Here is a 14,983-nt window from a genome sequence, read left to right on the forward strand (position 1 = left end):
TGAGGTGCTAGAGCCAAGAAGAACTTAAAGTCGGCATGAAACAGACACTGCGATAGTCTTTTCTTCCCTAGTGTGAATAAAATCCGAGTGAATGGCTTATCAAACAAGACAAAATGTAGGGTGGGACTTGATTATGTCCATTGGGAATGGAATGGATCGCTGGATCATTGTGGTTTGAAATGAATAAAACAATGATGTGAACAATAAATCATTAATATTAAATATCACAATATTCAATTAAAAAAAAAAAATAAGAATTGTGAATTTTGGTTTTATGGTGACTTTAATGAACACACAGGAGGATCACATCATCAGATCAAAACTTTGGTTACAGTAGATTGAGAGACATGTTTTTTCCAAGAACACAGTCAAAGAGAAGCAAACTGCAAATACTTGCCGGTTTTCATTAGTGTGAAATAATAAAAGGGCATCCTCCCTTGACAGATTCTTCTGCTTAAATATTCTCTAATGTGGCACAGGCATGTTGTTTTTACTATAATGATAGAAAGTTTCTAAAGAAACATCTAGAGACACTGGCATCTGAGAGAAAAAAAACCCTGCTTATTGTTTTGTAATATAGAATTAATAATAATAATATCTGTCTTTCACAAACACTGATGAATGTCACAACATACTGTAGGAGCCACTGCATTAGGGTCTTCTAAGATACAACAATGCATATTCATGTAAAGGCAGAATTTACTCATAGATCTTCTAAATCTACATGCATTTCCACTTACTTATGTATGTTTGTAATTCCCAGTTACAAAAAGTGAGCTGGTAAGTATCAATAAAGCTACCCTGTTACATTAATGGTATACCAATTTACATCAATTGCCAAGATAAAAATCTATAATTACTTGCAGTCCGATGTAGATAAAGTGTGTCACGTCTGGAAAATCAATGGAGACACCAGAGGAGCCGTCACACCTCAATTACAAAGTGACCCCTCCACTGTTCCATGGATGTGTCACTCATTTGGGGGATTTTTCTCGGAGTTACGAATAATCCATAACATCAGATTGTTCAGCCAATGCAATAAAACCAATTTTCTCAATCAAATTCCGACAATGTAATTTCCCCCTCCTGCAACAGCCAAGATATTGATTTAATTTCTTTTGTTGGCCGATTTGGGAGAGCCATGTTCATCATCCCTGCTGGGATGTCACAGTGTTATATATACACCATAAATTGAGGACAATTGCCTTTAAAAATCTACTTAGAGGTCATATCCACAATGTAAATAAATGATTATCTTCAATGATGTTAGAGTAAAAAAAGGAACAACATCAGCGTGCAGTATAGAGTCTAATGATTAAGGTTCAAAAGACTATGGCTCTGACCTAAAACCTAGTGAGCTGACTACAAACAGTAGGCAGCATTTTTAAGGCATGTTCCAAAAAGACACTTTTATCTTTTTTCCCTTTTACAAAACTTATTTTTAGAGTTGTGCACTTATGATATTAGTGAGATACTGAATTGTATGTTTAATGTAATGATTTTACATATATTTTCTTTATGCATTCCTGAGAATAACTTAAATTATAGTAAGTAAAATAATTGTATAGAACCCCCCTTAAAAATATTAAGCAGAGTATTATTACGAGACTATATTAAGAGTATCATGTTTTAAGCTTAGCAATATGCTATGAGAAAACTCTATTGAAATCAACCGTGAGTAAAGTCTCCCCTGTTTCACGTACTGAATGTTATTTATATGCAGCCTGGAGTTTCTGCCTATGTAGAGTGTTCCAAATCAGTCATTTATGAGGTTACAATTCAACTAGGATTCAGTCATAGAAGGCAGTTGCCTATAGTGAACCTCTGAAATACATCTCTATATTTTCAATATAGATCAAACGAGTAGTACTAATAAAATGAGGTACACAGCTCGCTTGTTCAATACAGAGTATAGAAAATTATTCTGAGCAAATTACGTCCAGCGAACCCTCAGAAATTGTTTTGCTGGTGCATCGGCACTTTAAATGTCTGGAACACATAGCTGAGGAAGAATGCAATATGTGAGGCCACCGCTGATGTGCCACTGTCAAACTAAATCAGGCATTCAGGCAACAAAACAGGCCCAGGGGAATTGTTACAAGCCACAGCTAATAAAAGCCGAGTGGCTCATGATTAAAGCTGGCCTCACTTCATCATAGAGAGAGAAGACTGTGGGAACACACAGAATTGACATTAGCCTCAATCAGACTTTCAGATGGGTCTGCGCGTGTGGCTGACCAAGGATCTGATTTGTGAATAATAACTGCGGCCACTCACCACAATTGGCCTCGTCAGAGCCGTCAGCACAGTCCGGGTCCTCGTCGCACACCCACAGCTTTGAGATGCAATGCATGGTGGCCTTACACTGGAACTGGTCTGGAGAACAAGTGCTCTCAGCTGGAACATTAAGACAGAGAGGAAATAGCAGGATAAGCTATTGTAAGAGTGCGAGGGGGGAAAAACATATACAACTTCTTGTACTTGTAAAGGTCATTCATGTACATAATGACCATGATTCAGTAGAAAGGAATAATGTAACTGCCATCTTCACTTTCTTTAAGTTATGACAAGGTCTTCTGCAATTACCACCCAAGAATGGAGGAAATGACAACCTAGAAATGTTAATCAAGGTTGGGAGTTGAATGACACGTAATCATATAATATATTTATTGCAGGGTTTTTTATTTTATTTAATTTTTTACTATGATTAAAAGTATGATTTTGTTTTGTTTGTGAGACGGTCAAATTAAAATCCTTGTAAAGGCATTTTACCATGCCATCATTATAGATTTCTCCTACTTTTCAAATGTCTTTTATGTATAGACTTTGACTGTCTTAGATGTTGAACTTCATAATGATGAAGTTCAAACTTCACAATGATAGATTATAGATTTATAATCTATATGTAGATTATAGATAGATTATAGATTTATAATCTATAATCTATTATAATCATAATGATGAAGTTCAAACTTCACAATGATAGATTATAGATTTTTTAAACTTAACTACTATAATCTTACAAATAGTAAAACATTACAACCATTTCGATATTTATTATGGTAAAATATGTATGGCTTAGATACATTTTTACAAAAATTACCTCAGTTGGGACCCTGACCAACAATTTCTCCACTAATGGAACAACAAATTTGCTACTAGCTACTTTGCTACTAGCAAAAATTAGTGTATTTGATTATCAACCAGGCAAAAGTGTAAGTTAAATGAGGCATGCCTGAGATGAAATATGAAACGGGTGAAAAGGGAAGAATTTTTTTTTTTTAAATCACAGAATAGGATTTGAAAATGTTATTTAAACCATTATAACATAATAAATTACCTTAGCCAGACAAAAGCCACCTGCCGATATATAAAAAAAATCCACCACAGTCCTTTCTAAATAAGATGCGATGAACATTACATTGTGGTGGAAATGTCCTTTTAACTATTCAGAAAAAAACAAATACACAAATGACATAATTCTGTTGTAACACATATGTTCACTGTTGGACAAAATGTTTAGTTGAAAAAGCATTAAAGAAAATTCTTTTCTAAAAATGTACGCACATTTCCACCCCATGTGACTGTATTCTAGCTGACAAGTCATGCTACCTTTCCAAGGGAAGGGCCTTTTCTCCCTGAATACCTAATAAGCACCTGGCTACCCTTTTAGCTCCCAACCAGTTAACTCATGTGGCAGGATAAAACCCACATTTGAGATTTGTCAGTCTGGATCATTAAATTCACAGGGGAAAAGCCAAATTTGGCAGAGTTTGAACAATTCTGTCACAACACCCTTTAGTTTACGAGAATGAGGCCCATTATTGTTAAATGTTTAATGGAGGGAGCACAAAGTGTCATGGCGTTGCTTACGGCAGTCTGTCTCATCCTCGCCATCCCCGCAGTCATCCTGACCATTGCAACGGAGATTTAAAGGTATACACTTCTGCTTTCGGGTGCACTTGAACTGTCCTGACAGACAGATGTATGTATCTGCAAATGGGGGGAGACATTGTAGTGAGAAAAAAACGTTAGATACATCATTACGCTGGGTCAATGCAACACGATCATCCATATACTGGTCATATTTGGTTGCTTCGAAATGCTTCGGGATGCAATAAGAATAAAACTGAGATGAAAGAGGAACAATATAATTTTGTATTAAAAGCACTAAACGTCTTGAATCTTAAATCCATGTTGGCCCAATACATCCCAATTACGATCGTTAAATGACAAAACACCCTGTACTCTTTTCTAATACTTCTAAAGTGGATATTGATCGTTTGATAGCAGCAATAGTCTGTATAATTGAACATTCAGAGACAGCTGTGCTAAAGAAGATTTGCTGCTGATGAAAATTCTAGGCAGATTTTTCTTGCTCATGCATGTCACATACTTCACAGGAACCGTATTCTACAAGGAAGACCCGGTAGCCTCACACAGAGAGGAAAAGCAATGGATCTGTCGATAAGAACATGGCATTTAAGAACAGCTTTTGTACATTATGTATTATTCTGCTCACCACAGTTGGCCTCATCTGAGTTGTCCCCGCAGTCATTCTCTCCATCGCAGATGAAGGGAGGTAAGGCACAAAGGCCAGTGCCACACTGAAAACGGCCAGGCTGGCATTTGAATTCCGCTGCAAAAATTATGATTAACAGTGAACTCCGGAGGATTCAAAGCAATTTGCGCATAGGTATGTGTTTTAAACCCGAGCTGTGTGAGGTTGCCTGAAATGGGCGGGTCAACCCACATTCCATTATTTCTTTAAAAGCACTTCTACGATATTTAATGCCCCCTGCACTTTATCGAACAACAGAGGTTCCACCTATTAACAGCAGCCATTGGCAGCCTGTCATTTTCTGTTTGTTCTGCTCGAGTAAATCACCAAGACACAAAGTGAATCTAAAAACAAGCTCACTGGGAAAATGAAATGAAAGAACAAAAGATCATCCTTTCCCGCAACTTAAAAGTCTGTCTAGGGTGAAGCTGTGAACTAGTTCATCTTCATACTGTATATAACAGCACTGGCATGTGGTGCAATCAGAGGCCAGTATAACTGGTGGGGAAGCCAGTTTTAGAAATGACAGAATTTCTTCTCTTGCTTTGGAAAATAACCACCATTTTGTATTGTGATACAGTCGTCAACTGTGTAAAAACAAAGACTTTAGTACTTGCAATGTAACGGAAGTAGCAATAATCATACATCTGAGTGAAACGGATTATCGAAAAGAAAAAGTAGGATGGGGTTCTATTGTTTGGACGGAGGCAGATCTGAATGTGAGAAAGGGACGGGGTATATGCAAACAAAATGATTAAAGAAGTTCAGCATGCATCACCATTCGAGAAGTCTGTTGTTTCACCTAAAAATCTGAATAAAAAGAGTAAATAAATAAATGAAAAAGCATATACATGGATGAATTGTTCACAACAAGATCAATTGCATGCATTTAGAAAATAGATAAGGTGAATATTACTATTTCATGCTGAATTTAAGATTAAGCTGAAGTCTCTGCCAAGCAGTTGTTTTGAACGAACACGCAAGCGATAAACTGTAATCCAACATGGCTTGTGCTCATCTTCCAGTTTTTGCCTTTCAGGAAATCACAAGATCACATAATATAATTAATATTCATGACCCAAGTTAGAGTGCTGAGCAGCTTACATGAAGTTATCTACCGTGAACAACAGAAGAAAAACAAAGTTGTCTGACCAAATCCTGCATTTTTATATTTTTTAGGGTTGTGAGTTTTTAGGCTGGTCTCATATGGGTGTAACCATGGCAACTAGGCTATATAAAACAGAATCATACTTGTAAAGAAAGGCTGATGAGGTTTATAATGTGGCCCACAGACTTTTTGAATTGTTCTTAAACCCCTGGTTCTGACACCACATGAATATTACAGACTGTTCAAAACAAAAATAACAGTGCAGATACTGTAGGCTGGGTAACATTGGAAGCTGAGCACTCACGACAATCCGCAGGCTCATCAGACCCATCACCGCAGTCGTCTACTGTATCGCATTTCCACCAGAAGGGGATACACTCATCTGTTCCACAGCGGAACTGGGAAAAAAAGTCCAACACAGCGAAAAAGGTCAATTGGTTATGGGTTACACAAACTGGAACAATCCTTGAAGTTCCGACTAATGACATGGAATCATCATTTTTGCATACAGACCTGGCTGGCTGTGCAGTTGGACAGGCATGTCTTATTATCGGCGGCCAAGTAGAAGTTAGTTGGGCAGGCACACTTGTGACCTCCACCAGGAGAAAGTAAACACAAGTGACTACAACCTCCATTGGCCACTTGACATTGGTGTTTGGGCACTGTAAAAAGGGGATAGAAATGCATTGTTTCTGAATAGTTCATTTTAAAGGAATAGTTATGCGGCTCTTGCCATATTGTACAAAAGTTATCCATAATATAATATAATATAATATAATATAATATAATATAATATAATATAATATAATATAATATAATATAATATAATATAATATAATATAATACGTTTTGGAACATTCCAAGTCTTCCAGAACAACATTTAAACTAGGATTTAAATGTTTGTAAATGGCAAGAGCTGTGTAAGAGTGAATAAATAATGATTAAAGCATTTTCATTTCTGGGCAAACCAAGCATAAAATTAATATACTATTTATTTGAAACCGTGTCTACCTTCAGGCTGGCGCAGTGGGTGGTAGACAATGACAGACTTAATGGCTTGCCATGAATTTAGGAGCTCGACAGCATTAGCACCGGTGGTCTTATGAGCTCTGCGGAGAGATTTGGACTTCCCGTCGGTCCAATAAATGAAGTCCTCGAACAGTGTGAGCCCCATCACACCCTGGATGTGGTCATGAGGTACTGAGGTAGAGAGCATCATACCATGCACCATCATTAAAGATGAATTACTGCATATATAAGTGATTTAATAAAAATCATTATCCAACAACTCTCAAATTCACTGTTCTCAAGTGAAATATACATTTTAACTTTTGCGAATGTATAATATCTCTTTTATTTCTTTTTGCATATGCATTGCGTATATACACAGGAGATTGTGGTCTTGCAATATTATACTGTTAAAAGGCTTTATTGAAGTTTCTTTTATCCAATTCTGCCTTGTTATGGTAGCAATCCAATACATGGAAAATGAACAAATTTAAGACTCATTTTTTACCCCGGTGCCTCTGAGAACCGTCCAAGTTGGCAAAAAGGATGTGATTATCATCAGCCCAGTAGATTCTCTTGTTTGTGTAGTCAATGGTTAGAGCTGAGGGGCTGTAGATCTCTTTGTTCACAATAACGCTTTGGCCATGGCCGTCCATGCCAACTCGACCGACGTGAGGGTTTTCACAGCAGTCAATCCAGAACACATACCTGAGGGACAGAGAGTGACCCTCATCCATGAACTTCATATAACATGAGACACAATCTCATCACAGTTGTTTTAAACAGAGAATAGCTATTCCCATTGTTCTGGGGGACTATACATTCATTCTTTTTCTCGTGACAAAATGAAGTCTCCCTGGACTGATGGTGAAAAGTAGAAAGGATATTGTGCAAATTTGAAAAGGAAGCATTTGTACCCTGTTTGAGCATCCAGAGCCAGGTCCGTGGGGTTCTTCAGGCCAGAGCTCACTAAGACGGTGGGATATAAACCGTTTGATTTGGACACTTCCAGTGTCTTTCTCTCCACGTCACACCAGTACAAGTTCTTTCCAATCCAGTCGACAGCCAGTGCGCTTGGCACAGCAGTTCGATGAACAATCTAATAAAGCAAACAAGTATTATTCAGATCAGTCACTATAATCTGATCACATACTATCTCTGTAATGAGCAAGTAGGATTATGGGAATGTTGGTGTAAAGTAAATTGACTAGTTGCACGTGGCCGCCATTTTGGAATTCGGATCAGCGAGTGTACGCGTATACACTTCCGGTTTCGTATTACGCCCGGTGCGGGGAGCCGGAGAAAGCCGAAAATTATCTTTTATAGTTGTTTATAGAATCAATTATCACTTAAAATACTACTAAGATCCATATTACTATCACACGAGCCAATGACAATTAAATGCACGGATGCATAGTCAGATTAATGAATGAAATAGAACTGATCACGGACAGAAGATTGTGTTTGACTCATGCTGCATACGCATACGCAATGACAATTATGCCTACTGTAAATAGAGTTACAACTACGATAAGAGTTGTTTGCATAAAATGCAGTGTGAACATTCACATGTTTGCCCTGAGATAGGCTACAATTTATCTCCGTAAATACTATTTTCTCAATTCTGCGCATATATTTTTACTTAACGTACTTACATCAATTAACTGTAGGTACCACAAACAATTGAATATAGGTAAGTTTGTGTATATTTTACACGTAGTAAAATACTGTATGTGCTGCTTATAAACACCAGACAGATAATGATTTATGAAACATGGTCTTTACTCATCTCACTTGCACAAACTAAATGCAGTAATAGAAAGCATAGAAACGCACAGGTGGAATAAACTGAAAATGATATGCATTTAAAAATGTGTTCGGGTTGAATCCCTCCGGATCTTCTGCATCCACTCAGCCCACGGGGAGCGTCAACGGGGAATGCATGAACGCTGACTTCTCTGTTGTAACGTGACGAAACGGTATATAACGGCCCACAACGATGAAGTGCTGAGGCTGTCACCCTCTGAAAGGCAAGTCGCCTCTCTTGAATCCTAAAAACACTCATTGTGAAACAATATCTCTGTGGTAATGGAACTCGGTCGCTGTTGTCTCCCGCTCTCGCTGTCAGATCACCGGAAGTACTGGCGCGCACACTCAAGTTCGAACGTCAACGGTCGCCGTGCAACTAGTCAATAAGAAAAAAAAGTCTTGATTTTGAGTAATCAAGGACTCATTGCTCTTTTTCATGCAATTACAATGAAGAGGGAATATCATGATTTCAAGCTTCAAAACAGGATGCAAATCACCATAAAAGTGTCTTAAAAGTAGTCCATTCGATGCACTATATTTTAAGTCAGTGGTTCTCAACTCCAGCCCTCGGGACCCGTTGCTCTGCACATTTTGTATGTCTCTCTTATCTGACACACTCAGTTCAGTTCATGGAGTCTCTCTTAACGAGCTGATGATCTGATTCAGGTGTGTTAAATAAGGGAGACATACAAAATGTGCAGAGCAGCGGGTTGAGAACCACTGTTTTAAGTTCTCTAAAGTCAGCTTTGAGTAAGTAACATAAATGTGTCAAGAATTAGACACATTTAACAACAACAAGTGAGTTGAACTCAAGAACCAGATCATTCTGATTCATGAATGAATTATGACCACTGTAAACTAGATAGTGATTCACTGAAAAGATGCAAATCAGAAGAATTTGACTTTTATGACTTTTGTGTCATTTATGGGATGTTTCATTCTTAAATCAGAATGATCTGGTTCCCAAAAGCCTCAGTCTTCATTCATTGTAATTGCATAGAAACAAGTGACCAGAACATTCTTCAAAATCCTCCTATTGTGTCCAATCTTCCACAGAAGAAAGCAAGACATTTGGGTTTAGAATGAGGGTGAATAAATAATGACAGAATATTAATTTCTGAATAAACTATTCCTTTTAATGAGTTATTCTATCTGTTTAATGCTAATATTCCATTGCATACTTGTGAAACAAACTTTACTGTCAAAATGGTGACTCTTGCAATCTGTCACTGCAAGACATGACATGCTTTGAGATCTTCTCTCTCATCGTCATCTCACAGGACATATGTTGCCATGCCAATTGACAATAACGCCCCTTCAGCAGTAATTCCAGCAAAGCTGAGCTTGAAAAATTCTCTGAAATGTCAGTGATTGAGGAACATTTCCCCAATCAGGAAAGTGCCTCCAGATGAGAGGATGAGAGGAAACATTAATATTCCAAGTGGGAAAGAAAGAGCTTCTGGTATTCTAGTGATCTGGCCCAGCACTGATTTGAAAGATTGCGAACTCATTTAAAATGTCAACATTTGAATATATAAACACTGAATGCACAGAATGCCATGATGACATTTTGTTATGTTGCAGCTTTGTTAAACTACTTTAAATTACTTTTTTTCCCCCACATAAATCTACACTCCACCATAATGACGAGGCAAAAAACGTATTTGTGACAACTTTAATAACAATTACAAAATAATAAAATAATGCATCCATGCTAGATATAGATTTGTGTTGCTAAATACCCAAATATATAAATGACTAGCGAAACATTCATGCAATTGCATTTAAGGGATATATATGTAAATATAAAGGATATAAAGGCAAAAAGTGTCCCTATCACCCTGAATTCACCCTGTGTGTGTGTGTGTGTGTGTGTGTGTGTGTGTGTATGCATGATAGCTAAAATCACCTTTTAGAGATTATTGAAGGGTTTTAGTTATGGCATGTGTCCTAATTGGTGAATACAAACTTAGATATATTCACATTCACAGAGCCAAAACAGATCACTTAAATAATTGAAAGTTGATTGTAGTGGTTCAGCATACTTACTAATAAGGCCATATACAATAGCATGTCAACTTTGGCCCATTACATATTAATAGACAAATTCCCTTATTGAATCACACCAAAGGCACTGCCTGTGGCATCATGCCAAACATTCTCCAGTGCAAGAGTTATTCATCATTTAGAGAAATCAAACCCATGATGCATTGTTCCCAGATTCCTTTTTTTTTTTTTTTTTTTTTGCTAGCAGCTATCTTATAACTTTCTCTTCGCTTCCATTTATCAATTGTGCAAAATAATGCATCCAAAGTCTGAAAAAAAGCTGATTATGTGGTAATAAATATGCATAAATAGATATCGCAAAAACGTATATTGTAGGCCGGTTCTTTTCTAAGATGTAATACACAATTTGTCCTTAGAAGAAGTAAGATGATAAATAAGCAGAATAATGTATAGTCAGCTAGTTATTATTACAAAATAAACCCATTAAGGTTGATAAAAGTGGCTTCTAACGTCCAGGAGACTGGAACAGGCAATGATTTAATTATGGATACTGTATGGGGAGCTTCTCGAAGATCTAAGAACATACAATGTCAAAAATAAAAAGGCAGTGCAAGCAAAAACTACACAGACACATACATAAAGGCAGGATGCATGTAAAAGTGTATACATAAATGTATATTTGCATATAATAATTTCAATTATTAAATAGCACGAGTACTCAAATGCAGCAGCAACATAGGAGGTATTCTCAAGGTAGAATGGTAAAAAGCCGTTAGCGGTTACGGTAAACGATGTGAGATGAGATTAGTTTAAATGAGTGTGTAGTGTGAAGGAATCATATGTATGTGTCAGAAGTAACAATGTTAATAAACAGTCTTATGGCATTGGAGTAGAAGCTGTTTTTTAATCTTGATGTGCTGATGAACCTGATTCGCTTTCTGGAAGGTGAAAAATGATTGTGTGGGGGGACTAGAGTCCTTCATAATGTTTCCAATTTCCCTGAGACATTGTTTAGAATAGACACTTTTATATTAAGTCAAAGTCAGTTTCTAGTCATGAGTCTCCAATATAGTGGGAGAAAAAAATAATACAGCGTCTCCATGCCACTAAATAATGTATTAATGAAATCATCAATTACATTGTTCTTCCGCAAAGGAGCCGCATCATTATAACCCCAGCGAATGATGGGTAAAGGTCTCCTACCCAATCTAAACATATTGTACCAGCATGCATTGTCTCCATTTCCAGAATTCTGAAGATTACACCCACAAATGCTAATGAATTTCAAATGGCTTTTGCTTGTGCTGAGCAGGGGTGATAAATCAGGAGGGGGCAACACTGTGTAATGAAGCCAAATGAGGCTCTTGGCCCCTGCAATGAAGCTAATGAGATGGGGAAAAGTGTTGCTCAGCAGGTACACGGCAGAGATGTGCATCTAAGCGCTAACCATGTGACCTTAATGAGTCCCTCAAATAATGCTAAAAAGAGCATTTATATTTATGGCTGTATGACTACAGATGTCTAATACTCAGATGTTGACTTTAGACCTCTTCATCGCATCCCTGTTGCTAACATGCCGTATAACAGTTAGTCCAGACCTATTAGCGTTATTTTCAGTCCTTGGTGACCCACCATAATTAAATAAGAAATCAGACGTACCTTGAGGTCACTGCCGTTAAGGCGAATTCTGTTTATCCTTCGGCCGCTGGGTCTGCTGGAGTCAATCCAGTAAATGAACTCCTTCTTGTAGTCAAAATCTAAGCTGATAATGTTGTTAAGGCCCTACAGGAGACAGAAGGAAACACAGCATAGAATTAATAGAGGTGGATTAAGTAACAACACGAGATGGACTGCACAACAAATGTGACTGTTAGCGCAGTCAGCATGATGCATTAGCTGGGTAAAGGCCGCAGTCAGCACGCATAGATCAACTAAGCAGAACACAAAAGAATGAGATGTTCTGCATTTGTTCTGCTTTTCAATTAGCTGGAGGGCTTAATTAGCTACTTCCACGTACGCTTATCTCGACAGGACCTGGGAAGGATGTACTACAGACACAAAACATACAGAGAATTTCTTTTGATGTCTCTTCATCGTATTGATTTTGGAAGAGGACGCAGTGTGCGGTGGATGCACGTGGATGCTGGCTTCAAAATCCAGGGAAGAGGTTCAGAGAGCCGTCAGAGGGAATCCTGACGGTACATTCGTTACTGTCATGTTCACGTCAGGCTGCTGTCACTCAGTCTACCGCTCACTAGCCCCCCCTTCCTTTGCCCACTTCATCACAGCTGTTAAGATCAGGCGATGGGCATGACGACAGATGAAGAAAAGCTTTGATACCCGCTTCAGATCATCAGCACTGTGAGACCCACAAAGACCTTTAGTCTTGTGGCCAGAACCGCCAGTGTTAACTTAGGGCCACAACAAGTTATGTTTTCATGTGACATCAGTGAAAACACAAATAAGAGATCCATACACGTCAAATAGGTCTGGTGTATTTATAGCAAGGCCATACAGGTACAGAGAAAACATTATATTGAGCGTCAGCGTCAGTTCTGGCAGGCCAGGTAGTCAAGATGCTGCTAATGCTATTTGCTAACAACACTGTCCTGTCAGCTGATTTGCTCCAGCTGAGCTGCATTAGCTCGTTAACTCCCCTCGCTGCTCAATGGCCAAGCTCAAACAAGGCGCCCTATTTAAAGCACATTCAGTTTGATCATACATGCTTGCTGCTCGCTTCTGCTGCCCGCCACCTCCCCAGCTCCTCCTTATGCATAATGTGGCATTTGCTTTATGTCATGTTGCCTGCTCTGTTCACAGGGGGATATTTTAGCTCTCACAGTCCTAAACTGTGAGCGTTCCCTATGCTGCTGCTGTCCTCTGACTCTCTGCTATTTCATGGTGCTCATGAAAGGTCAGAGGACTCCCTGAACAGAGCCATACCGCCAAATTTCAATTCAGGAACATCAACTTGTTTGCAATCTATTCAATAAAAATTCTTAAATTATTTTTATTGTCTGTGTGTTCTTGACTTAATGGACCTGACAGAACTATCATTATTACTGTATATATTGCCAAAATGGTTAGTTTCAAACTGTATAAAAAAATGTCCAAATTAAACTATTTTTTCCAGTCGCTTATGCGGCACTCACCAAGGCGGCATTTATCTGATTGAAAATACAGTAAAAACAATACTGTAATTTATTAGCACAATTTAAAATAACTGTATAATTTAATTTTTTCCTATCAGATTTTTCAACATCATTACTCCAGTCTTCATTTTCACATGATCCTTTAGAAATCATTCTAATGTGCTGATTTGGTTATAAAGAAACAGTCATTATTTATTATCTTGAAAACAGTTGTGCTAATTCTTTGATGAACAGAAAACACAAAAAACAGCATTTATTTGAAATAGAAATATATCGTAACAACGTAAAAGTCTTTGTCACTTTTGATCAATTTAATATCCTTGCTGGATAAAAGTGTTAATTTCTTAGAAAAATAATAATAAAAGAGCTGTATAAGAGGAAAATGTGTTAAACTGAAATCAAATGTGTCAGTTAACTAATCCATATACTGTAAAAAGTAATATGAACTGTATATTATCAATATTAGAATTGCAATTAATATTGATAATTTATAAATTAATATTGCAATATTGTTGCCAGTGCTCGTCTTGTTGCCAGGCCGGGTGCTTTCTATGATGTAGAAGAAAGATGATAAATGATAAGCAGAACAATGTACAGTCAGTGAGTCATTATTGCAAAATGAACCCTTTCAGGGTGATAAAAGTGGGTTTCTAAAGACCAGGTGACTGTATATTATCTCTCACTTACTACACGGGTCATGCTTCAAACTAAAGTATTCTTTAATTATGGATACTGTACGGCAGATCGATAAATAGCTAACTAGCATTCAACAGAGCAAGCGAGATCATGCACTATGCTAGTATGAGGTCAACAAAGACCTCCGTTGTAGGGAAGAGGCCACAGGGTTCACTCATTTTTAAGTGCAAAAGCTTTCCTCCCTTCACTCTTATTAAACAAAATGGAATAAATGAAACTGAATGATTGCTGATGAGACTACTCAATAAAGGGAAGAGTTTTCTGAGAGCCCTATAGACATTCCCCTGGATGACAGCCTCAATTGGTATGAATAATGTAACGAGCGCAGAATTGAGGAAACTCACATTTCACTAAGAATCATCATTTCGATAGTAATGACTAAAGGCCTCTAATGACACCAGCTGTGGATAATAGCACAGGGAAACACCACTTGCTACACCAGGCCAATCAGAAGTTACATATAAAGTCAAAATTGCATTTCATAGAGCATTCATAATGTGCGCCAAACGTGTTGTGTCAGATAAACAGCTGAATATGCAAAAGAAAACAAAACAAAACTGTTCATCTCTGCAAACAAATTACTGCCCGTGATGTAGAACCTCAAAGTAAAGGCTAGGATATTTAATGGATTTTGTTTGACAG

The 14,983-nt window shown here is 37.7% G+C and overlaps 1 protein-coding gene across 5 annotated transcripts in view; it reads right to left on the reverse strand.

Moving 5' to 3' along the window:
- Positions 1–14,983, reverse strand: part of lrp1bb (low density lipoprotein receptor-related protein 1Bb) — a 327,007-nt gene that overhangs the window by 33,381 nt on the left and 278,643 nt on the right. For all 5 annotated transcript variants that reach the window (XR_013822391.1, XM_079882312.1, XM_079882311.1 and 2 more), the window contains exons 58-66: positions 12,153–12,275; positions 7,595–7,776; positions 7,186–7,385; positions 6,681–6,869; positions 6,183–6,331; positions 5,974–6,067; positions 4,523–4,639; positions 3,874–3,993; positions 2,278–2,397 (exon numbers count right to left, since the gene is read on the reverse strand). Coding sequence is in view for 4 of the 5 variants with exons in the window: in XM_079882312.1 (XP_079738438.1) it covers positions 2,278–2,397; positions 3,874–3,993; positions 4,523–4,639; positions 5,974–6,067; positions 6,183–6,331; positions 6,681–6,869; positions 7,186–7,385; positions 7,595–7,776; positions 12,153–12,275 (1,294 nt within the window). In the remaining variant the exon portion in view is untranslated. The remainder of the gene's footprint in view (positions 1–2,277; positions 2,398–3,873; positions 3,994–4,522; positions 4,640–5,973; positions 6,068–6,182; positions 6,332–6,680; positions 6,870–7,185; positions 7,386–7,594; positions 7,777–12,152; positions 12,276–14,983) is intronic.

The sequence above is a fragment of the Squalius cephalus genome (genome assembly GCF_949319135.1).
Source record: "Squalius cephalus genome assembly, chromosome: 9".
NCBI classification, from domain to species: Eukaryota; Metazoa; Chordata; class Actinopteri; order Cypriniformes; family Leuciscidae; genus Squalius; species Squalius cephalus.